The sequence below is a fragment of the Chrysoperla carnea genome, chromosome 2 (genome assembly GCF_905475395.1).
Source record: "Chrysoperla carnea chromosome 2, inChrCarn1.1, whole genome shotgun sequence".
Taxonomy (NCBI): domain Eukaryota; kingdom Metazoa; phylum Arthropoda; class Insecta; order Neuroptera; family Chrysopidae; genus Chrysoperla; species Chrysoperla carnea.
Window position 1 is genome coordinate 68,338,467 of NC_058338.1, and position 23,630 is coordinate 68,362,096.

At 29.8% G+C, this 23,630-nt stretch overlaps 2 protein-coding genes across 2 annotated transcripts; both read right to left on the bottom strand.

Annotated features, from left to right (window-relative positions):
• Window positions 1–1,008: 1,008 nt before the first annotated feature.
• LOC123292873 (sodium-coupled monocarboxylate transporter 1-like) lies at window positions 1,009–7,293 on the bottom strand. The gene is made up of 14 exons (XM_044873586.1): window positions 7,269–7,293; window positions 6,631–6,925; window positions 6,250–6,409; window positions 5,338–5,403; window positions 5,204–5,255; window positions 4,456–4,523; window positions 4,228–4,382; window positions 3,805–3,945; window positions 3,333–3,441; window positions 2,981–3,271; window positions 2,835–2,921; window positions 1,895–2,076; window positions 1,638–1,839; window positions 1,009–1,104 (listed from the first exon to the last, which is right to left on the bottom strand). The coding sequence occupies exons 1-14, from the start codon at window positions 7,291–7,293 to the stop codon at window positions 1,009–1,011; spliced, it is 1,929 nt and encodes a 642-aa protein (XP_044729521.1).
• A 1,790-nt stretch (window positions 7,294–9,083) lies between these two features.
• On the bottom strand, window positions 9,084–15,495 carry LOC123292874 (sodium-coupled monocarboxylate transporter 1-like). Its single transcript, XM_044873587.1, has 13 exons — window positions 15,368–15,495; window positions 14,343–14,502; window positions 13,769–13,834; window positions 13,633–13,684; window positions 12,089–12,156; window positions 11,869–12,023; window positions 10,777–10,917; window positions 10,574–10,682; window positions 10,222–10,512; window positions 10,074–10,160; window positions 9,592–9,767; window positions 9,328–9,529; window positions 9,084–9,179 (listed from the first exon to the last, which is right to left on the bottom strand). The coding sequence occupies exons 1-13, from the start codon at window positions 15,493–15,495 to the stop codon at window positions 9,084–9,086; spliced, it is 1,731 nt and encodes a 576-aa protein (XP_044729522.1).
• Between the last annotated feature and the right edge of the window lie 8,135 nt (window positions 15,496–23,630).

Genomic DNA, 23,630 nt, shown 5'->3' on the forward strand with positions numbered 1-23,630 from the left:
AAATATCAACCATTAACCAAATTTTAGGAAATTATATTTTTTCATTTAATCCACTGTTAACTGTCTCGATAAGTTTAATATTAACGTAAATTTTTACGATTTTAGAGTTCTACTTCTATATTCAAAATATTAATATGGATGTAAAGCCAAGATACAGGAAACCAATCCATGTAAAAAAACGGAAATTTTCCAAAGAATTTGAATGCCCTATTTTTTTATAAACTGACATTTTGGGATCGCATAGAAAATGGCAACAAAAGTAAATTAAAAACGGTTTTTTAATTTTTTTTTAAATAGGCATTGTATTAAAAAAGTTTTGTAAATATTTATTTCGGGTCGATCTAGTCCAGTCCGACGCAAAAAATTGTTAAATGAGTAATTTATTGAAAAACAAAACCATTAAAAATGGTATTGTTTTTAATCGATTGTATTTCTTTGAAACAAATATATTTTAAACGAAACTTGCTGAAAATTTGGCCCTTGATAAGTCTAAGAATAGCATTTTTGCAAATATGTATATTGAGGAAATATTAGAAATAAATAAGTTTTTGTAAAAATTGATTTTTTCGTTTTTGTAAAAAGCGTTTTATTTTTTAAATTCCAAGAATCCGCCCGTTTTTATTTACGTTATTCTGTGCTTACAATTTTCTTCAATACTTGCCGTAAAATGTGCGCTTATTACGGTCTTCGTTTATTATATATTGGTCGGAAAATTTATTGTAAAACATTGTGTAAGTATTTCCTCTTACTTATGCATAGAATATTAAAAAAAAAAACCCGTTCTGAAAACAGAATTTGATTTACATACAGGAAAAATTAGAAATTAAATTTAAAATCAAGTTTCCTGATGAAAATAATTTATTCGTTTATGCTATAAAAATAATAATTTAATTTCGTTTTTATGTTTAATAAAAAAAAATTTTCAAATATGAATTGTGTTTTTCTGATTTATAGTTAAAAAATTAATTTGATTTATAATGATTTTTTCGATTGTTCTTCGATTGCTTTTTAGTTTGGACGACTTTCTTGTTCCTTTCTACTTAGATCTTTTTTCTTGTTTAACAAATTCACAGCTTCTTCCATGCATGTATTTGAATCGAATTTCTGAAAGTTACAAAATTTAATTACTTTCTGCAAGACCTTACAACTTTCTTTAAAGAAACATTGATGCCAATAAACTGATCTTTGGCAAGACAGATTCTGGAACTCGAAGCCCAGTAAAAGTTACGAAAAATCCGAGCTTAAAGAATTTTCATAAAATGTACGTTTTTCAAATGTTACAATTTCATCTAAAGAGAGCACAAGTTCTTTTTTATGCAAGCTACTTGGAGTCCATGGAACCGAAAGAAGGAAGAATTGATAAAGGCATTTTTTTACCCTTGCTTTAGAGTATCCTTAATATTATTGGATCGGACTGCCTTGAAATTAGGATCAATAAATCAACAATTCGAAGCTAACTACAAATTTGCAACCTTCTATTTTTTATAAATTTGGAAAAGCTCTGGAACCTAAAATTGTGTATAGCCATCAGGCAGAACTTTCCTGTTTCATTTTCTAGTTCTACGTGGCTTAAACACAAAACCCAGACTTATGGAAAATGAAATTGTTCTTAGATATTGCCTATTAATATCTAGTACCTCTTTATACTGTCGTTTATTTTCTGATGGAATATTTTGAATAGTTTTTGGTCTCAAAAATGGTGCTAAATGTAAAGGATTCACATCTTCAATTTTATTAAAGCCAGTGAAGTAACTTATTATTAAACCAAAGATAATTGTAAATATGCCTCCAATTGCAAGGTACAGCATAAACGATATTCGATACAAGAAGAATACATTGCTGCAAAAAGAGAATTGTTATTATTTTGATTTTGAAATGTTAAAAAATTTTTTACGTATCATCGTAGCCATCCCTTGTTGGCGGGATGCTCAAAGGCTCTGTAATATTAAATGTACACCCATCTGTGAAAACTGGTTTTATTGGATAACGGACATATCCCGAGGCTACCATTGATTGTGCGCCAAAACAAATCCAACTCATAAAGAATAGACCACTAAGACTCGCGTAAAATGCTCCCTAAAATAGAACAATTAATGGCGAATAGTAATTTTATACTCTTAAAAGGTCAAACTTAAGCTTAAGAAATATATCGTAAAAGTTCATTAATGAGTTCTTTCTTCTAAGGTAAATCAGACTCAAAAAATTGAAATTGTTTCTTGAAAAAATTGATCGTAAAACAAAGAGAGGCATCTCATAGGCTCTTTGGATTGAATCTTGAATTGAAGGTCAGTTAACGGTCAACTTGTTTTCGTTACTGGTAAGAGAGAAGATCACTTTGAGTTTGAGAGATTTTACTTAGCTAACATTTTATTCGAAATATGAATAGATTCGGCAGAAATAGAATGTAAAAAGCGATTTATACATGAAAATGCCTTCTAAATTTGAAACTCTGTTTCGTCATGAGATAAGTTTTCGGAGTGCTCTTTTGAATGTCCCGGTGCGGTTTTTCTAAAACTTCCCTAAAAACCGAAATAAAAAGGCAAAATTTTGACAGATTTCCAAGATTATTACTTCAAGTAAAGAAAGATCGTAATTTTATAAGGAAAATTTTTCTAATTTTAAGTGGTCTTCCATCTCTCATCTGCGAAGAGTGACCTCCATCTGTTCTTGAAAGTCAAGGTACAATGCCAGTTGCCTACGAGATGCCCCCGTTGATACATACCTACAAGCGATGTTTGAAACATTTTTCTGTATCTGATTAACCTTGGAAGCATTAAAAAGGTGGTTAAAGACTTTTGAGACATATTGTATAAATATATAGTAATATTTCCTACCTTTGCATTTGCCCATGGGAATAGAATTCCCAAAGTAAACACACCAAGCAAGGGCCCCGTAGAAATTGATCCAACAGTAACGTTTAACTACAAGCATATTAGTAAAAAATAAAAGGATAAAAATTTTTCTTCTGAAATATGCATACTTGAAATACTCCTCCTAACTTTTCTACCATAGATGCAAGTCCAATTGAAATAAATCCGATGACAAAAACGACAGTTTTTGCAATAATTTCTTCCTGTTTTGGGGTTAATTGCTTAAAAATAGGCTTAAAACAATCTTCCAATAAAACAGCTGCCAAAGAATTCAAGGCACTTGATAAAGTACTCAAAGAAGCACTGAAAACACCAGATAAAAATAATCCTGATGCACCAGGGTAATCTTTTAATGTGTCAAGAACTAGTAATGGTAAAAGTTGATCTTTTGTAGACACAATCTGAAAATAAATTCTTTTAATGTAATATTTTTTTAATCTTAAAATGAACAGTATTTTTTACCTTTGTTGAAACAGGGTCGCAATTAAAATATGTTGCATAAGCAACAAGTCCTCCATAAGCACATAATACCATAAAGATCGACTTTAGTATTGAAAATATCCAATATGTCCTATAAACAGGAAAACAAGAAAAGTTACGGCTAGATACAAAGGCGAATACCAAACATTAATGAAAAGAGGCAAATACCAAACAGTATTGTATAACATTATGCGATGTTATTTATCTGTCTCTACACATGCCTACATATACGTTGCTGTTTGGGGTTCGCTGCCATGTGCAGCCGCAGTATTAGGGTGTAAGATGATAAAAATGCCATGATATAAGAGTGAATAATAATACCTTCGTAGTGACCTTTTTCATTGATTAGCATATTTAAAAAATATCTAAAAAATTAAGGATTGCTTGAATATTCTTCTAAAGAAAGGGCCAGGATTGAAATAGTACAATAAAAAAATAAATCATAGGTGCATACGTTTGAGCCTTTTTTAGGGTGGGTAAAGCAATATATCTTTGCATCCTCAACTGTTTAATAATTCCATCATTGATGAAAATAAATGTACCTCCAAGCACTGTAGCAGGAAATGTTAATCGTTTGGTTAAACTTAATTCCATGCTGAAAAAATTTAATGAGTATAGGTATCTCAATTATATTACAATTTTTACAAAAACTTTTTACAGATTTGCATCAAGAATTCATCTAAGCTCTTATTTACTGCAATTTTGTAGCGTCCCTTTCAATATATGGGTGCTAGAAATATTTTATTGGATTTTAATTGCTGTTTTTAGTTACCAAGTGAAGAAGTTACTATAAGTTTACGTCTTGACTATAACGTGACTAATAAACAACTGGAAATCTACTGTCACTATTAATATAATCGGCAAAATTAACTCTTACTCCGGATATTCTAGCCTCTCAGTGGCTACATTACGTTCAATTACCGTTCCCAATCCGCCAACATCCCATGTCGCTTTAATTAATACCAATAATAATGAACATATCATTAAAAATCCTTGGAGGAAATCGGTCCATACTACAGCCCGAATTCCACCCTAAAATAGATATTTTTCACAAATAGTTAGATCAATATTAAGAATAAGTAAGAAAAATCATTTTAATAATTACCACGCAAGTGTAAAAAATACAAACTGCGCAGACAATTGGGATTAAGATATTTGTATTTATTTCAGTTACTAAAACAAAAAGTATAACAATTTTTTGTATAACCATTTTAGACACTTCGAAAGAATATAGGATGTCATATCTGATATTATAATATATTCTTATAAGTCTTATAAACTTATAAAAAAATCTTTTTTTGGAACTTGATGCCATAAAAATCCAGAAATTTAATTTTGCTGTATCATCATCCTATTTTTAACCTTCGAACTAAAAAAAGGGGTGTTATAAGTTTGACCGCCATATGTGTGTGTGTCTATCTGTCTGTGGCATCGTAGCGCCTAAGCGGATGAACCGATTTTGATTTTTTTGGTTTCGTTTGAAAAGTAATTTAATAGAGAGTGTTCTTAGCTTAGGTTTCAAGTGCGAGTTTAGTTCCGTACTCGCAGAAACTAAAAAATTGGCGATGATCTTCGAAATTGGTTTAGTTTGGAAAAGTCTTTAAGGAAAACGATAATTTAATGAAATCAAAATTAGTATGAAATCTTCATAATATTATCCATTGAATAGAGGCATACCTACCATTCAAAAAGGGCATCATAGAAGTAAAAGATACCCATTTGAATCGCTAAAGTATTTGCTTAACTCATTTTAGACAAAAGTAAATTCTAAGGTATAATTCTTAAACGAAAGAAATAATTAAAATATAACACTTAGATAGGTACTTTGTTGTAGTTGAAGTGGAACAACTTACCATGATTTAGAGCCATTGCTGGTGCATATATTACAATTGGTAGCCTTAATACCTGAAAAAATTAACGACACATATTAAGAGGCTATCAACGCATAGAAAAGGACCGTAAATCAGATTCAATTTTGTTAACATACCTGAGTGATAATGAATAAAAATGATCCAAGTCGTCGCAAAGATTTATCAAATCGTTGTTCTAAATACTGGAAATTAACAGAAATCTAATCTATTATGCACTGTGTTCATTTCAAAAGAATTGACTCTTAATAACTGTAACACGTCGATTTAGATATCGAGGGTAAGTTCAAAAATGGTAACTAGAGAAATTTAGGTTTTACTCGTTCACTCCCAACCACCCCAACTTTGAAATTTTAAATGGGATCTCTGCCTTGTAATACCTCATTTGAAAGGGCATACAATTTTATCTTCAACTTCGATAAAAAAAAATGAAATCGATTGATTGGTTCTTAAGATAGATGACTACCCAGAAAATGGAATTCATACCTTCCATCTTCAGTGTAGTTTATCTAAAAAACCATTTAATCGATTGCATTTTTTTGTCATGGCTGAAGAGAGAATTGTATGCCCTTTCAAATGAGGTATTACAAGGCAGGAGTGCCATTTATAATTTCAAAGTTGGGGTGGGTGGGGATGGGGGAATGAAACCTAAAATTTTTTAGGTATCATTTTTGAGCTTCCCCATTCATATCTATATCGACGTATTTTGATTCAAAACAATAAGCACACCAGGTCAAGAGTTATTAAGGATGGATAACTTTCATCTTCTGTGTAGTCTATCTTGAGAACCAATCGATAGATTTCATTTTTTTTTTTCAATTTCTCCCTCGATACCTAAATTGACGTGTTTTCATCCAAAACATTATTCACATCATGTCAGGAGGTATTGAGGGTGGATACTTTTGAAATGAACACACTGTATAGAAGTGTACTCAACGTATATCATTTAATACGAGAAAATGTAAATTAAACATCAAACGTCTTAAGTTAAACAAGTTTTGGGTAAAATAAAGCTCTTTGATATCACGAACCTCATAAGATGAAGTTAATCGTAAATCCATAAAAACTGGTAAGTATATATAATTACCAATAAATCCCACCCATATGTCGTTTAATACTATGTAAAAAAATTGTATACCAAATGTATAAACTTCAGCAGGGCCTCCCAAAAATGTTATGGCAGAGAGGTAGCTAAAAAGAAATTAAATATATTAATAAATATAATAAACTTAAAGAACAAATGAATTATATAGAAGCCTTCTACTTTTATTTATTAGAACAGCCCGAAAAAAAGCCCGAAAAACTGCCGTAGTAACGAGATTTCGTTGCAGTTGAGTTAATAATAGACGAATTCCAGCTAAAACTATCATAACAATTTTAATTCAAAATTTCAAAAGCAATTTTCGACTTACCCCATAACAAGTGAAATTGCCACTGGCCATATTGTCATGTCTTCACCTCCAATTAAATAATCTTTAACATTTTTTGATACTTTAAAGAAGCCAAAATATACCCCAATTAAAAAACATATTAAGACCATTGAAAGAAATACTACATAATCTGGCCAAGTAAATACATTTTTTGGGATATCCATTTTATTTAACAATTCAAATTGTGCATTACTTTTAAACTGAGTGTTAATTTGTTCACACGAGTTCGCTTTACCAAAGATCTTACTTTTTCGAGGTTGTGAATTGATCTGTTTGTCTACAAATAGTATTTAAGATTAGTTTCATTAGTATTAGAATAGATTAGTTTCATCATTAGAATTATTATCCGAGGTATATTAAATTACTAAATAATCAATTTTTTTTATGACCTGCATGTATAGAATACATCGCGTGATGTGTTAAACTATCTTCGGACGTTAAAATTAGTATTCAACTCATCGAATATTTTCGAACATTTTAAGATATTTATTTGCATTAACTATCAAAAATATTTGGTCAAGTAACCGTTGATGAAGAAGATTCTAATCCAATTAACAGCAAAAAAATATTTGTTTTGTCTCTATAAATCCCCTGTCCTATCCTTTGCCATTGATTGGTACCGTCACCAAAATCTTGTTTCTCCATTTTTTTTTTAGTCTCCTTAATTCACCGTAGTGCCTTTTCACAAATATTGATCCTTTTCATTTCAAAGTCCCTACAATAACCAATGACGATCTAAATTCTATAAATTCAAGTTGTGGGCCTGTTATCTGAACCGCAGGTTCGGCACTCCAAACATGGATTATGGATAATTTCGACTGCGTTCTCTTTCAAATTTTAATAAACATCCTTTAAAAATGCGATTTCTAAATAAAATGTAGCTCTTATTTATAAGCTTTGGAGAATTTCTGTACACAAAAACTACGTCGACTCGAAGTTATATTTTAGTGTGAAAAAGGGGTAAATATAAAGAAACAGGCATTGAGCAAATTTGTACATTAAGTCAAATTTTCAAGTGAGAATAGTGAATCCAAAAATTATAGGAATTGTCTCAAAAAATTATACTTCTTCTAAAGCAGTTTCTTATCGTTTTGTATATGATTTACCTATTTGAAAACAAAGTGGTCAAAACTGAAAAGATGCATTATTTATTTATAGAGGTAAAAATAATAAAGGTATTATTTCGTGACAAAAAATAAATAAAATTCAAGTTTTATTTATTATATAGACGAATTGTCGTAGAACGAGTAAATGGTAGATAAAAAATTGTCACGTTTGGCTTGGTATTACACAAGGCTGGAACGTGTTAATTTTTTATAAACAATTGTTATTTCCAACTTGTAATTTGTTGCATAAATAAAAATCCATCAAAAAAAAGACCAAATTTACGTAATAAAAGGAAGTTTAAGGAAATCACTTTTTCATTTAAAAAAAAATTAAATAAAAAAAATTTTTAAAGATTCAATTTTATTGAAATATAAAATAAAAAATACAAAATTATGAAAAACAAGTGAAAATAAACAATTGACTGAACTAATTGCTGAAATACCTTGTATGAAAAATGTTGAATATGAGTGCTTGTATTATTTTTAATAAATTAGATAAATTGAAAAGACTAACAAATATATAATACTTATGTACTTTTCGAAAATTTTAAAACTTTTCGAAGAATTTAAAAAAAAAACTAAATTTTGTTTTCGTTTTTCGAAAAAATTTTTCATGAGGCTCACTAGTTGAAACTACCTGCAAATTTTCAATGATGAAAGCATGTATTTGGTTTATATGTATGTACCGTGCAATAAACCAAAACTTTTCTACAATACTTAAGGTTTATAATCACCTTAATAGATAGAGTGATTAAAGAGAAATGTTCATGCATAAAATAGTAGGGAAACTTTGATAATTTTATAGGTTAAACGAAATTGTGAACAAAACGAGGATAGTGACGGCATATAAAGTGAAGGTTGGTTTATTGCACGTTATATACAAAAACCAAATATATGCTTTGTAGTCAAGTTATGAGCAATTTTTGGCTTTACAATACCACGCAACTACAAAAATATATAATATATTGTGTGCAAGTGATGCTTATAAATTTGATAATATAGATATTGCTCTTCAATCATCAATACTCCAACTATTCAAATGCCTTCACTTTATATTATATTAATCTTTGTATTAAAAATTGCAGTTGCTTGCCAAGCAAAACGGGTAGTTCACAGCTAGTTTTCTTTGATTTTAACACCTCACCATATTTTCAGAACATTGGAAATTGCATTGCATTAAAAATCTCCAAATAGAAAGAGATAGAGGACATTTTTTAAATTAAAAAATCAGTCTGTATAAACAGTCTGTAAATGGAAAATTTGGTATAAGATATTTTGACTACATATATAGTTTACCAGAAATCAACACAAATCTATTTTTTCTTTCGTTCATGTGTTGTACTTTTCTTTTTCTTTACAACTTGAATTATTTCTTTTGTTCAATAAATCAACTACTTCTTCCATACAGATATTTGAATCGGCTTTCTGAAAGTTATAAAATATAAATTATACAAAACGTTTTTTTTTTCGAAAAATTAACTCTTTAATTGAGATTAATTAACCTCAACGAAGAATTTTCTTGAGTAAATGAAATAACGAGTAGAATGATAAAGATTATTATACTATCTAATACCTCAACGTATGGCCGTTTATTATCAAATGCCTTCGTATCAACAATTTTTGGTCTCAAGAACGGTGCTAAATGTAAAGGATTCACATCCTCAATTTTATTGAAACCAGTAAAGTAACTTATTATTAAACCAATGACTATTGTAAATATTGTACCCATTGTCGTGTACAATACGAATGTTATTCGATACATAAAGAATACATTCCTGCAAAAATTTAAAAAAAATTATGATTTTGTCTTTGAAATATTAAACTAAGTAATGTTTACGTCTCATCGTAGTCGTCCAGTGTTGGAGGTGGGCCTAAAGGCTCTGTAATATTAAATGTACAACCATCAGTGAAAACAGGTTTCTCCGGGTAATGTATATTTGATGATGCTATCATGGATTGACCACCAATCCATCCCATAAAGAATAGTCCACTCAAACCTGCATAAAATGCTCCCTAGAATGTCATTACATGTAATTAAGCTATCTGGTAAAGAGAGTGGCTGGGTGAAAAGACAGATAACGAATCCAACAACATACAACAGAAATGGTCAACTTGCGTTTAGATAAATTCTATTTTTTATCTTAAAACTGCCTAAAGATCGACTTTGATCGTAGGCGTAGTCCATGTGGGAAAGAACTTTATAAACCTAGAGGTAAACCATAAATATGGTAGAGACTTATCTGGATAATTGCCAATTGACTAATAACATCTTCTTAATCCAAGAGTCTAATAAATATATGAGGGAATATATGAACTTACCTTAGAATTTGCGCATGGAAATAGAATACCCAAAGTAAACATACCGAGCAAAGGGCCAAATGAAATGGATTCTAAAGTTACGTATAACTAGAAAAAAAAAATGAAAATTCAAAATAATAAACCAGACTTTAAAATAATTTTGTAATACTTGTAATATTTGTCCCATTTTTGCTACTATTACAGCTAATCCAACTATAACAACTCCTGTAACCAAAACCACTGATTTGACAATAATTTGTTCTTGTTTTTGACTCAATTGTGTAAAAACAGGCTTAACGCAATCTTCCAAAATCACCGCAGCTAATGAATTTAAACCACCCGATAAAGAACTCAGAGATGCACTGAAAACACCAGCTAAAAATAATCCAGCTGCGCCAGGGAAATCTTTTAAAGTATCAACAACTAGTAATGGTAAAAGTTGATCTTTTGCAGATACAACCTGCAAATAAATTCTAATTACTTTTTTATATTTTCCAAATATTAGACATTTTTGTTATTACATTCGTTGAAACCGGATCGCAATTGAAATAAGTTGCATATATAACAAGGCCTGCGCAAGCACATAATCCCATAAAGAGTGTTCTAATTACAAAAAACAACCATGTTACCCTAAAAATAAATCAACTTGTAGTTAAAGTTCCACATAAAGGTCCTTACATAATGCTTTTGTAATAATGTAAGTCTTCACATACATGGAACATACTTTTTAGCGTCTTTTAGGGTGGGCAATGACATGTATCTTTGCATCATAACTTGAGTAATCATTCCATCACTGATGATATTAAAAGTTCCTCCAATTAATATTGTAGGAAATGTTAGTCGTTTGGTTAAACTTAATTCCATGCTGAAGAAAAACAACGATAAAATTTTATTTATATTGCAAAAAGTACTTCTAGCAAAAAATCGTTATATATATGTGCAATCACGTATATGAAAACGGAATATATGGTAAACATAATGTATGAGGCTGGATTGTTCTGTTTTTCACATATTTATATTAGCATCACTTGGAGCTAACAATGTAATAAAATCTTAGAAGTCAATTTAAATCTACTTCTAATTGTCTTTTTAACTCGAGAAACTCTCTTTAGTATTTCTATAATATTATCTAGAAGTATAAATATTAATCTCGACGACGAGATGGGGCTGTGGCTATGGCACCCGCTTCTCATGAGCAAGTAGGTAATAAAAGATCTTTTTTATTCTATTTTGTAGCCGATCTTTAACTTACCGAGTGTAAAAAATAAGAAAATAAGTTATAGTAGAAGAAAACTTAAAAAACATGCTTTATTATACTAAAAAGTGGATAGTAATTTTAATTGTATTATTAAGGTCGTGGAGTGCACCTCACGCTTTGAATTGTACATAAAAATTAAAACTATTAGTACCTGTTTTTTGAGGCACAAAGGCACAAATTTTATCAATAATATAAGAACAATTTAAAATGTCTCTACACAAATAGCAAATTGAATGTCCCGACAATTTACTTTATTTCGTCGCCAATAGATGTCAAGAAGAGTCATATTAAACGATGTTTTCTAAAAATAAAACCTAGCTAGATCGATTTTTCGCCCCAATTCTCTTTGTAATGTAAAAGCATGCTCTTTTAGTTAAATTATAATTTATTCATATAACGAACTTTGTTTCCTAAAAACCGAACAACCGCATAAGTTATGCTTGACAAATATTTCTTCGATGTTTTCCATATAACGATTTTCTTTGGTACTGTCTTTATATATTTCTTTGGCACTGTCTTGATAAGTAAAATTTAATTAATAAATTAATAAGTAATTACTCTGGGTATTCCAATCTTCCGCTAGCCATATTACGCTCGACAACTGTTCCCACTCCACCAACTTCCCATGTCGCTTTGATTAACACCAATAACATTGAGCATACCATTAAAAATGCTAGAAGGAAATCGGTCCATATAATAGCACGAATTCCACCCTAAAATTAAATATTTTAAAATTAGCTTTTTTCCTTGGATTACAGAAAACCTTTTTAATAATTACCATGGAAGTGTAGAAAATACAAACTGCGCAAATAATTGGTGTTATGGTATGCGTATTTATTCCAGTTACTGTAAAACAGTGGCCTTTAATTATTAGGGGTTTCAGGATACATAAAATTTCATATTAAAGTTTGGCAGTATTCTTTAATAGTTTTGAACTTCACGTCGCATTCGGCGTCGGTATAAAAGAGATAAAATAAGCCCTTGGCAAATCTGCTGGTACAAATACTCAAACTGTCTTTTCCTTTATCTTTGCTACACTTAGTTTATGCCGTTCAATAGGGAGTAATTTGTCTGTAGTTCAAAATACAAGACTACAGTTCAGTAGCTAAATTAGATATTAACCCGTAAATGCTTCATGGGATACCTCTGAGTACCTCAGATCAATTTAATTTTTGTGATATTTGCAAAATATTTCACAAATAGATTTGAACGATTGCATAAATAACTATTGTACTGTATACGGATAATTTTTAGTGTCATTTTATATTTTGAAAGTTAATTTGTATTTCAAGCTGTTGAAATTTACTTTATTTTAAAAAGTAACTATTTTACTTGTAAGATACAAATACATGTAATAAATGAACATTTGCAAGAGGGATTAATAAGAATGGCTAAATCTGAGGGTCAATCCATAATTTCGAAAAATTTGTTTTATTAAAACAGATATCCGGTGAGCCTAAATGGGCGAGAGGTCTAAGCGCTAGTCTTCCGATCGTTTGTCTACTTAGACTTAGGTTGCGGGTTCGAATCGAGGCAGCGGCAGTGTGAACAATATACAATTAATGGGGGCGGTAGAATTGATCACATTGTCGTCGCTTGGATAAGAACGTAGTAACCGACTCCACCCACATCAAAAATGTAATTGTAAAATATGTTTGTAAATGAATAAATAAAGATTAACAAATAATGGTGTGGGTGGCCTCTGTTATAGGCGTATATGTCAGAGAAACGGAGGTTAAACCCCATTATTATTATTATTAAAACAGATATCCAGATTACAAAATGTATGGTACTCAGCAGGTATCTCAATGAAGCATTGATGGGTAGGTGAGGCACTTTAAGTCCAGACACTATTTACGAATAAAGTATTTGATTCGGTCAAAATAAATATGATTGAAGGTACAATAATTCGCACTCAGCTTCATGAATGAAATCTAAAGGTCCTCATCGAGCCGAGACGTTGAAAAAATTTTACGCGCGGTCAAAAGTTAAAAAATCGGGTTTTTCGTGATTTTCAGCAAAACGGTAAGTTTTATCATAAAACTAGCTCAGAAAAAAATTGTAGATCAGATAATTATATATAATAATGTCTCAATACTTTTTTTTCCTAAGAGCCACCGTTTCTGAGATATTAAGATTAAAAAAGTAGGAAGAGTTGTAATCGTTAAATATGTATAAGTTACGTATATACATCATTAAAGCTGTAATACAAGTAACAATATTTTTCTCTCGGTTAGTGTAACTTACATATATGTATAAGCGGGTGCATAGTCATGGAAAATAAATGGAAAATTTAATTTGAGTAAAGTTTGTAAAACTTGCCTTGATTAAGAGCCAATGCTGGAACATGTATTACACAAGGAAGCCATAATATCTATAAAAATAATACTCCAACAATAAATACATTCAATTATCTAAATAATTATTGAATCGAGTTCTCTTATTTAAATGTACATACCATATAAATAATGAATAAAATAGATCCAAGTCGTCGTAAAGACTTATCAAACCGTAGTTCTAAATACTAAAAAAAAAAAAAAAAGACTTCATGAAAATAAATTTGATCTAAATGGTATTATTGGTGCACTTAGTGCCGGATCTACTCAAGAGAATCTGAGAGCTCCGAAGTTTAAAAAAACTAAGGGCTTGTTTGAATGATAATTAGGGACCGCCAATATCAATTAAAGTGAAGGCAGCCATCTTTAAATAAATTTTCGGAATGAAATTTTAAAACGAGTATCGAATTAACTCATTTAAATAATATTTAGAAGCTTCCACAACTTTATTGCCCAGGCTCTTTACAGTTTTTAACCCGTTCCTGGGCATAATTGATCTCTTTGTATACTTGCGGTTAATAAAAATACATCAGATATATTTGTTTGCACTAAGCATATTAAAAAATGTGTATTTTTCAACCATCAAAATATCTGATTTATAAAGAAGTGTCGCCTTTTTTTGTCGGCAAGTATACATAATAAAAATAGATTATTTAATAAATTAATTATTGTGATAAGTTCCTTAATACAACAAACCTCATAATTGGAAGTTAATCGCAAATCCATAAAAACTGGTAAATATATATAATTACCAATGATTCCCAACCATACATCATTCAATATTAAATAAAAATATTGTATACCAAACACATAAATTTCAGCGGGTAATCCCAAAAATGATATACCAGAAACTATGCTAAAACAGGTGAAAGCAAACAATTGAGTTAATTGTTAAAATACCCTGTTTAGAAAAATGTATATTAAATTTTTTTTTTATTACTCAATAATCTTATAAATTATATTTATATTGTTTTTTTTATTCAATTATCTTATAAATTATATTTGTTCTAAGAAGTTTTACTTCAGACGTGTGATCTAAATCACACTCGTTTTTTTTCTTTGGAGTTTTTTTAATGTGTGATGTTTATGAACTAATGCGCGATCACTTACGTCTTGAGAGAAGAAATGCAGAGCTGTATCAACGTAATTAAGGTCAACGTAACATGGCCAAGAAAAATTTGGACATAATGGTTTATATGTACCATTCAGACCTTCAAATTTTATCTGAAAAGTATTAATTTTACCTGATATGCTCTTCCACACATAACCCTATATGACTGCATATTTATAAAAATTTGCAACTTTTATTTAAAAATACTGTACTTTTGTCCAAAATAACTTGCGTTAATTTTGGATCATCCTTTACAAATACAAAATAGCCATACAGCAAATAGTACAAATAGGTTTACACATTTTCAAGGCAATTCAAGAAACATAACATTGCAATTTAAAAATTTATAATTACAAGTTAACTTGTATAGTTTAAAATTGTATAATCATACACTTATTGAAAGTAATTACAAATTTTTTAAATTGCGATAAATGTATCGAGTTTCCTTGAAAATATTTTTGCATTTTCTGCTATCTCTTAGTATTTAAAGATAGATAAACATTGTCAAAATAAAAAATGTCAATTCCAAAGTTTAAAGTAAGCTCCTTTAGGGCCGAATTCCGATAAAAAAACATTAATGCCAAATCCTGAATAATATTTAACAACATACCTGACAACAAGTGAAATTGTTACTGGCCATACAGTCATATCTTTACTTCCAATTAAATAATCTTTAACATTTTTAGATACTTTAAAGAATCCAAAATATACACCAATTAACAAACATATTAGTAACATTATAAGAAACACTGCATAATCTACCCACGAAAACTCATTTTTGGGAATGTCCATTTTTCCTACAACAATTCAAACATAAAAATAAACCACAACTTTTATATTATTAAGTGATGTTTTCTGTTTTAAAGATATCAAGTTTTGAATGAATTTATGAAAAATTTCTTGAAAATTCAACTTTTCGCTTAATCTTCTTATTTTTATAAAAAAATGAAAATGCCAAGCTATTGTAATCGAATCAAGAAAGACAAATAATATCCTCAATATATGATATAACTTTATTTATATAACTATAAAAAAACTCGTTAATTTCGAAGTAATTTAAAAATATCGAAGTGTTAATACCTATTAGGTAATCTAATTGTTATCAAGTATTATTTAGTTAATTTTGTAATAATATCAAAACAAATTTTAAAATAAACAAAGTGTTTATTGAATAATCAAACAATAAGTGAAAGTGGAAAAAAGTATTAATTTATACCTGTGTTTCTGAGACACAGGTGTGTTTGTGTTGTATTTTAAGTGATACATTTGTCTTTGAAACTTAACGTAGTCTTTCCTGATGCTCGACTTGAGACAAAAATGAGAAGAACAAACAATTATTCTACTAAGCAAACACAATTTGAAATAAATACGCAAAACAAATTTCAAGCTTTAAGCGACAACTCGACTTTGAAGACGAGAACGATATAGTAAGAAAGTACCTACAAAACAGCCAAAATAATAATAGTGATGGTGGAACTGCCAATCCTTCTCGGGCACTAGCAAATTGTGTAAAAATTTCACCAATCGTAGTTTATTCCTATTTCCAAAACCATTCTAAAACCCTTAAACAAATAAAATCTTGTTTAAAAAATGAAATCGACATTAAATTCAAAGAACTCTTATATGTCCAAAAACCGTCGAAGGTCATAAAACAATATGTGGACTGCTCAAATCTAATGATATAGAATTTCATTCGTTCACTTCTCATACTGATAAGGTACTTTGAATAGTATTGAAGAATGTATTACCTAATGTCTCGACTGACGAAATCAAGGAAGATCTGGAATGCTAGAACATTAAAGTAAGCCAAGTTAAACAAATGTTTAAATACAACGAAGACCGGTCAAACAAAATATTATTTCCATTACTTATTGTATCCTTCGAAAAGAACTCAGCTTAAGTGAAGTATTAAAAATCAGAAAAGTATGCGAGTACTTAATTTCATGGGAAAAGTATAGGAATGGATCTGAAATCACACAATGCTTCAGATGTCAATCATAAAGACATACTGCCCTAAATTGTAACATGAAACCTAAATGTGTTTTATGCTCCGTGTCTCATAAATTTGAATTAAATCTGAAGAGTGCAAAGTAGTGAATGTGACACAGCATAAGTGTTGTTATTGTGGTGGAAATCATCGTTCTAGTGACAGACAATGTGCCGAGTATCATAAACGCCTGGAGTCCAAAAGAGCTCAATCCTTTAGACTTAATTTATCACTTAATTTTAATATTAACCTTAATAATTTTCCTAATTTATCACCTCACAGTTTTTATAAACAAGGCTCTCAACCCCCACTTTGGTTTCAAAGCAGAAATAACAGTAAAAATAATAATAGTGCCTCCTCTAAAAGTGAAAATGCCTCATTTTTATCTGAACTAAAAAATATTTTCAATATGTTCAACATATCAAAAATAATGTACACTATGAACACAAAGTGACCCGGTATCCAAACTAATTTAACTGTGATAACAAATTCTCTCAATAATAAGAAAAATAAACTCTTTAGTGTATTTATATCTGATAAAATAGATATTGTTTGCTAATGTGAATGAAAGCAATCAATTCTCTGTTCTTGGCTACATGTCTTATAGGGAAGGTCGAATTCAGCATGGTGGAAAAGTTGCCATTCTAATAAAAAGCAACATAAAACATAATCCAGTTATAATAAATCACGTACTAGATTTAGAAGCCGTAGCAGTAAATATATTAAAAAACAATCTAAACTTATTATTATATCTTTCTATAATAGAAAGGAACCCCATAGACGCAGACCTGACCTCTTTGAAAGAGGTGCTATCGGTTATAAAAAACTTGAAAAACAAAAAATCTCCTGGCATCGACAATATACACCTAATAGTCCTAAAAAACTTGTCACGAAAAGCAATAGTTCATTTAACACCTCTTATTAATCTGATGTTACAATTTGGATACTTTTCTAATATCTGGAAAATGGCTAAAGTAATACCAATTAAAAAGCCTGGTAAACCAGCTATCGATGTCAGCAGCCTAATGAAAGTCTTGGAAAAATTTTTTTAAAAAATAACTGCAAAACAACTAGTCAGTTTTTTGGAAAAATTTGGCTTTCGTAGAGATCATTTAACGGTAATGCAACTTGCAAGAATAACTGATTTAATTACGGGTGGTTTCAACTTAAATAAGTACACAGAAATGATCTTGTTAGATATAGAACATACTACATAATTCATTTGCTGAACTCATATCTGAAAAATCGCTAGTTAAGAGTATATATCGGTAAATCATTTTCAACAAATGGATCTATTGGGGCATGTGGAACCCAGGGAAGCATTTTAGGACCACTTCTGTTTAACCTTTTTATAAACAATATACCTAAAACTGCCAAAGTAAATCTACCTTTGTATGCGGACGACATGGCACTATATACTCAATCTTCGCGTATTGACACCATTGCAACAGATTGAACACCACAGCCAAGAAAATTATCCAATACCTTCAACTCAAGAGAATCAAAATAAACGCCAACAAGACCGAAGCCATTATTTTTACCAAAAGAAGACAAATATTGGTTCGAAGTGCGTAAGGTACCTAGGAATATATCTAGACTCAAAACTGTCACTAAACACATCAATGAAGTCAAAATCTCTAAGATTTATTAAAACTCTATTCCCAATATTCAGCTCTAAATCCATTTTAAGTGAAAAAAATAAAATTTTAATTTATAACACAATTATACGACCAATTTTGGCTTCTATTCGAAGTTCTACGTGCAAAACTATTCAAAAAATACAATCAATCCAAAACAGAGCATTTAAAGTCGTGGGAAATTACCCAAGATTTTATAGTACAAAAATAAAACATACAGAGCTAGACCATCCATTTTTAAAAGAGACAATCTATGTTTTGACGAAAAAAAACTTCGAAAAATTTTCATGAAAACGTAGAGATCGCAAACATCGCGAAAACACAAAAAATGACTTAATTTAAAAATTTTAAAAATATAGGAGAACTAAACATCTAATACTATAACAAAAATTCAATTTCTCAAATATCATCGATAGTATCTGATAGAATAAAATATATAAACAAAAATATATAAATTCCCAAATGGTTTATCTCAGATTTGTTGCACATTTACATAAGAAATAGGGTTTTTTTAATCACATACTCTCTTCTCTGAAATTATGCTTATGAATCCGTTCTAAAAAAAATAATTGTTAAACTTTAAACAAAAAACAAGTGAAAACAAACAATTGACTGAGTTAATTGTTGAAATACCATGTATAGACAGTGTTGATGACGCAATCGTTTGTTTTTTGACGTCACGTAATAAAGAAAGATATCCACTCTTAAATAGCTAGCCACACATAACTAATATTCCCATATTAATACATACTATAAAATTTGCACCTAATTATCGCCCTCGTGGGTCAACAGTGATGATTACAAAAAAATGTTTCAAACAAAAGTTGTTAATTTTTTTATAAGGAACATTTCTTACATTTAAAATTTTGTTCTATCTCTAACGGTTTACAAGATGGGTTCCACGGACCCAAGACCCAAATGACCTATGTGGCTCGTTTTTAAGTTATCGTGTTGACAGACAGACGAGCAGACAACCGGCAATGGACTAATTAGGTGATTCTATGAACATCTATACCAAAATTTGTTTCGTAGCATCAATATTTTTAAGCGTTACAAACTTGGGACTAAACTTAATATACTATGTATATTTCATATATACATGGTATAATAATATACTATGTATATTTCATATATACATGGTATAACAAAAACTTGGAATATACCAAAATTATTAATAAAAGATGGTATTAGAATTAAGGAACAACTACGAACACATTTTGATACTCATATATAATGTACAAAAATTGGCAATAAATTCTTTTTGTCTTTTCTCCTTAAAAAAAAACTTTAATTTTAAAATTTCTCCATCACTATTCAAAATTACTTTCAAAACAACTCAAAATGAGAATGGAAAGCTTTTGTGGAATCAGTTTTAATTTTTTAATTCATAATTACATGTGGTATATACAGTGTGTCACATTTAAGATGAAGACACTCATATTTTCGTTCTTTATAAGAATTTCGATTTGAAATTGTCTAGTCATACATGCTGATGGGACACATTCTTTAAGATACTTAACCGAAATCTGAACTTTAAAACTCAGTCAACTAACAAATTGACAAATAGGGCCGATTATTAATATTTTGCCTAGCGTCAGAGATGGTTAAAGATATCGAAAAAAAAATACCCGTATTAAAAATTCGTCCACACTCATAATTTGTCCAGTTTTTACATTCCATAGCATACTAGTTTTAAAACTAAAAAATAAACTAGTGTGCTGTGGAATGTAGAAACTGGACAAATTGATAATTTAATAGTGTTATGTATTCATATATTTCAATAAATTTTAAATGCGAATTTTTTAATGAAAATCGGTATGTGGATATAAAAAAAGATTCTAGGCAACTTTTTCTAATAGTTTTTTTTCGGAAGAATCGGCCTTATTGGTCAATTTGTAGAATTTGTTGTAGGTTGGCTTTCAAGTTCAGATTTCGGTTAAGTATCTTAAAAAATGTATTCCATCACCCTGTATGACTGTGATAAATAACGAAAATATGAGAGTGTATTCATCTTAAATGTGACACACTGTATATATAATTTTTATACCATGCATATATGTAATATGCAAGGTATACTAAGTTTAGTACCAAGTTTTTATACCATGCATATATGTATTATGCAAGGTGTACTTAGTTTAGTCCCAAGTTTGTAACACTTAAAAATATTGATACTACGCACAAAATTTTGGTATAGGTGTTCATAGAATCACCTAATTAGTCCATTTCTGGTTGCCCGTCAGTCCGTCCGCCCGTCTGTCAACTCGATAACTCAAAAACGAAAAAATGATATCAAGCTGAAATTTGTACAGCGTACTCAGGACTTAAAAAGTGAGGTCGAATCCGTAAATGAGAAATATAGATCAATTAGGTCTTGCGTCTGTAGGACCCATCTTGTAAACCGTTACAGCTAGAACAGAAGTTTAAATTGAAAAAATATTCCTTATAAAAAAATAACCAACTTTTGTTTGAAACATTTTTTCGTTAACATCACTTTTTACCCGTGAAAGCGCAAATTTTGTAGTATGTATCATATGGGAATATCAGCTATATATGTGTGACATGTATGTATGTGTAATGTGACAGAGTAATCAACACTGTCTATACATGGTATTTCAACAATTAACTCAGTCAATTGTTTGTTTTCACTTGTTTTTATTAAATTGTATGCCTTTGTATGTCTATCTAATTTGTGCTCTTATTTATAAATATTAATAAAAATATTACCCTTATTTATATGTTTTATTTATTTTTATTTTTTTATTATTAATTTTAATTATTATTGCAACACGAGGCACACCTCGTGTAGCAGTATAATAAAAACGCATCCAAGGTCAATTTTAGTTCAGTATTCCCATTAAAAGTCGTCGTAATCTGTATTTAATTTTGTAGGACATGGATTTCTACTTGAAATGTAACTTTATTTTAATAAAAAATTAGCTGTAAAACATGTTTGTAATATTGGTACCATCCTGATGTACAATACAAATTTGACGCAAATATTACCTTAAAGAAAACGCGAAAATATAGTTTTCCAAAGTTTTTGAGGTGTTCGGAGCTTTTTAACCGACTTCAAATTGAAGAAAGGAGGAGGTTCTCAATTCGACTGTATTTTTATTAATTTTTTTATGTTTGTTACCTCATAACTTTCGAGTGGGTGAACCGTTTTAGATGATTCTTCTTTTATTGAGAAAATCATATAAATGAGAAAATCATATAAGTCTTAAATTTGCATTAAGTATGTGCGCGACAAACGGACGAATAACTTAATATCACGCCTACCGATTTTGATGATTCTTTTTTAAGTGACAAATAAGTTAGTGTACTTCAGATTCACTAAAACTCACAAAATAAAAAAGCCGGCTTAAAAAAAACCAATTAATATGCACTAAAAAATATAAAAATATCGATAATATAATACAGTTACAATTATTGGAATTTTTGGAGTCGGTGTCAGCCGAGTTACTGTAGCAAACTGTTCAGTCACAATTGTTTCCTTGGCCAACACCGACTCCAAAAATAACAATAATTTTAACTTCACTTTTTAGTACACAATAAAAGTTTTTCTATTTCTCTAAACTAGAGAAACTTGAAGGTTACAAATGAAGATAGTACTTTATTATAATTTCATAGCAAATCTTTTCGATAATACCTATTAAGAGGATGAAAACGAGACTGGAAAGAAATTTGTATATAAGGAATAAATATACAGAGATATATTAACGTTCAATGCTTGAAAATAAAAAATTTGAAATATTTTGGTCAATAAGAGTAAAATAAAAATATTAACCACAAGCCAAATAGTAGGACATTTTTACTTTATTTAATCCACTGTTAACTATCTCAATAAGTTTAGTATTTACGTAAATATTTACGATTTTAGAAATATATTCAAAATATTGATAGAGGAATAATAAACGAATGTTGTTGTAAATTTTAATGAAGAAAATTTGCTGAGCTTATGCAACCTATTCTTTTGTAAGTTTTCTTTTATTGCTCTTTCAATGCGGTATTGGTACACTTTAGCTCGTGTGATTTATATACCAGTTTTTTTTTTTTTTTGCTAAACTTGTATATTTTCAATATATTTGTTCATGACCTTGTTTGTTTACTTCCTTTGTTTTAGTGGAGTATTTATACAGGAAAAGAGTAATTGTCGGCGAATTTTTTTAACTAAAGTGCTCCTTCTTCGAGGAAAATGCAAGTACATCCTTTAAAAGACAATGCCGGAATACCAAAGAGTCGGATTGTTAGAATATTTTAAGCGAAAGAATCAGCAAATTAATTTCTTAGTGACATGTCACTCTGTTTCTGCAGAGCTACAATTTTCATAATTACTACATAAAATCCGTTAAAGGTTGATAACTGGTTTTGACAGTAATTAAAGTATTTTTATAAAATAAAATTAAAAAATAAATGTATATATATATATCTATAAATATATAGGAGACTTTCTATAGATATAGATAGTCACTCATCACGATATCTCTGGAACTATAAGACCTAGAGACTTGAAATTTGGCAGGAATATTCCTTTTGCCAAGTAGAGGTCAGCTAAGAACGGATTTTACGAAATTCCACCCACAAGGGGGGTTGCGGGGGTGTTCATGAATAAAAAATTCATATTTTTCAATTATGGCTTTTAATAGTTCAAAACTTGCTCAGAATGTTTTAAATTACATTTAGAAATTTTTTTAACCTTCGGAGGGTAGAAAGGTGTAGGGTAGTAAGGTAACGCAAGGAAATGTGGAGGGAGGGGTGCAAGTGGGGATGTTGCCCAGCAAAGCGGGTAGTTCCCAGCTAGTATATATATATAATAAAAAAAACTGTATTTGCATTAAAGCTTACTGTGGTAGATACCTTCTGTGTACTAAGTATTATTAAACAGTGCTTTTAACAAATTTATTATACATATATTTCTTGTGGGTAGAAGTTAGTTCCCGTACTCCTCCTAAACGGATGGACCGATTTTGATGATACTTTTTGTGTGTTCAAGTGAATGGTGGTTTAGATTCACCACTCAGTCCACTACAACTGTTTTTGAGGGTCCCGTAACAAAAAATTAAATTTCATTATATTACAACTATTAAACCATACATTATATTACAACTTACTATGTACTATGTATTTTTAATAGTATTGAAGTATTATTTATTATTATTCGGGTATTGTGAAGAGGTATTTATTAGGGCTGTATACGAGCGCAGCGAGCTCCATTGTCAAGCCAAAGGCCGAAGGTCATGCCGTGGCCT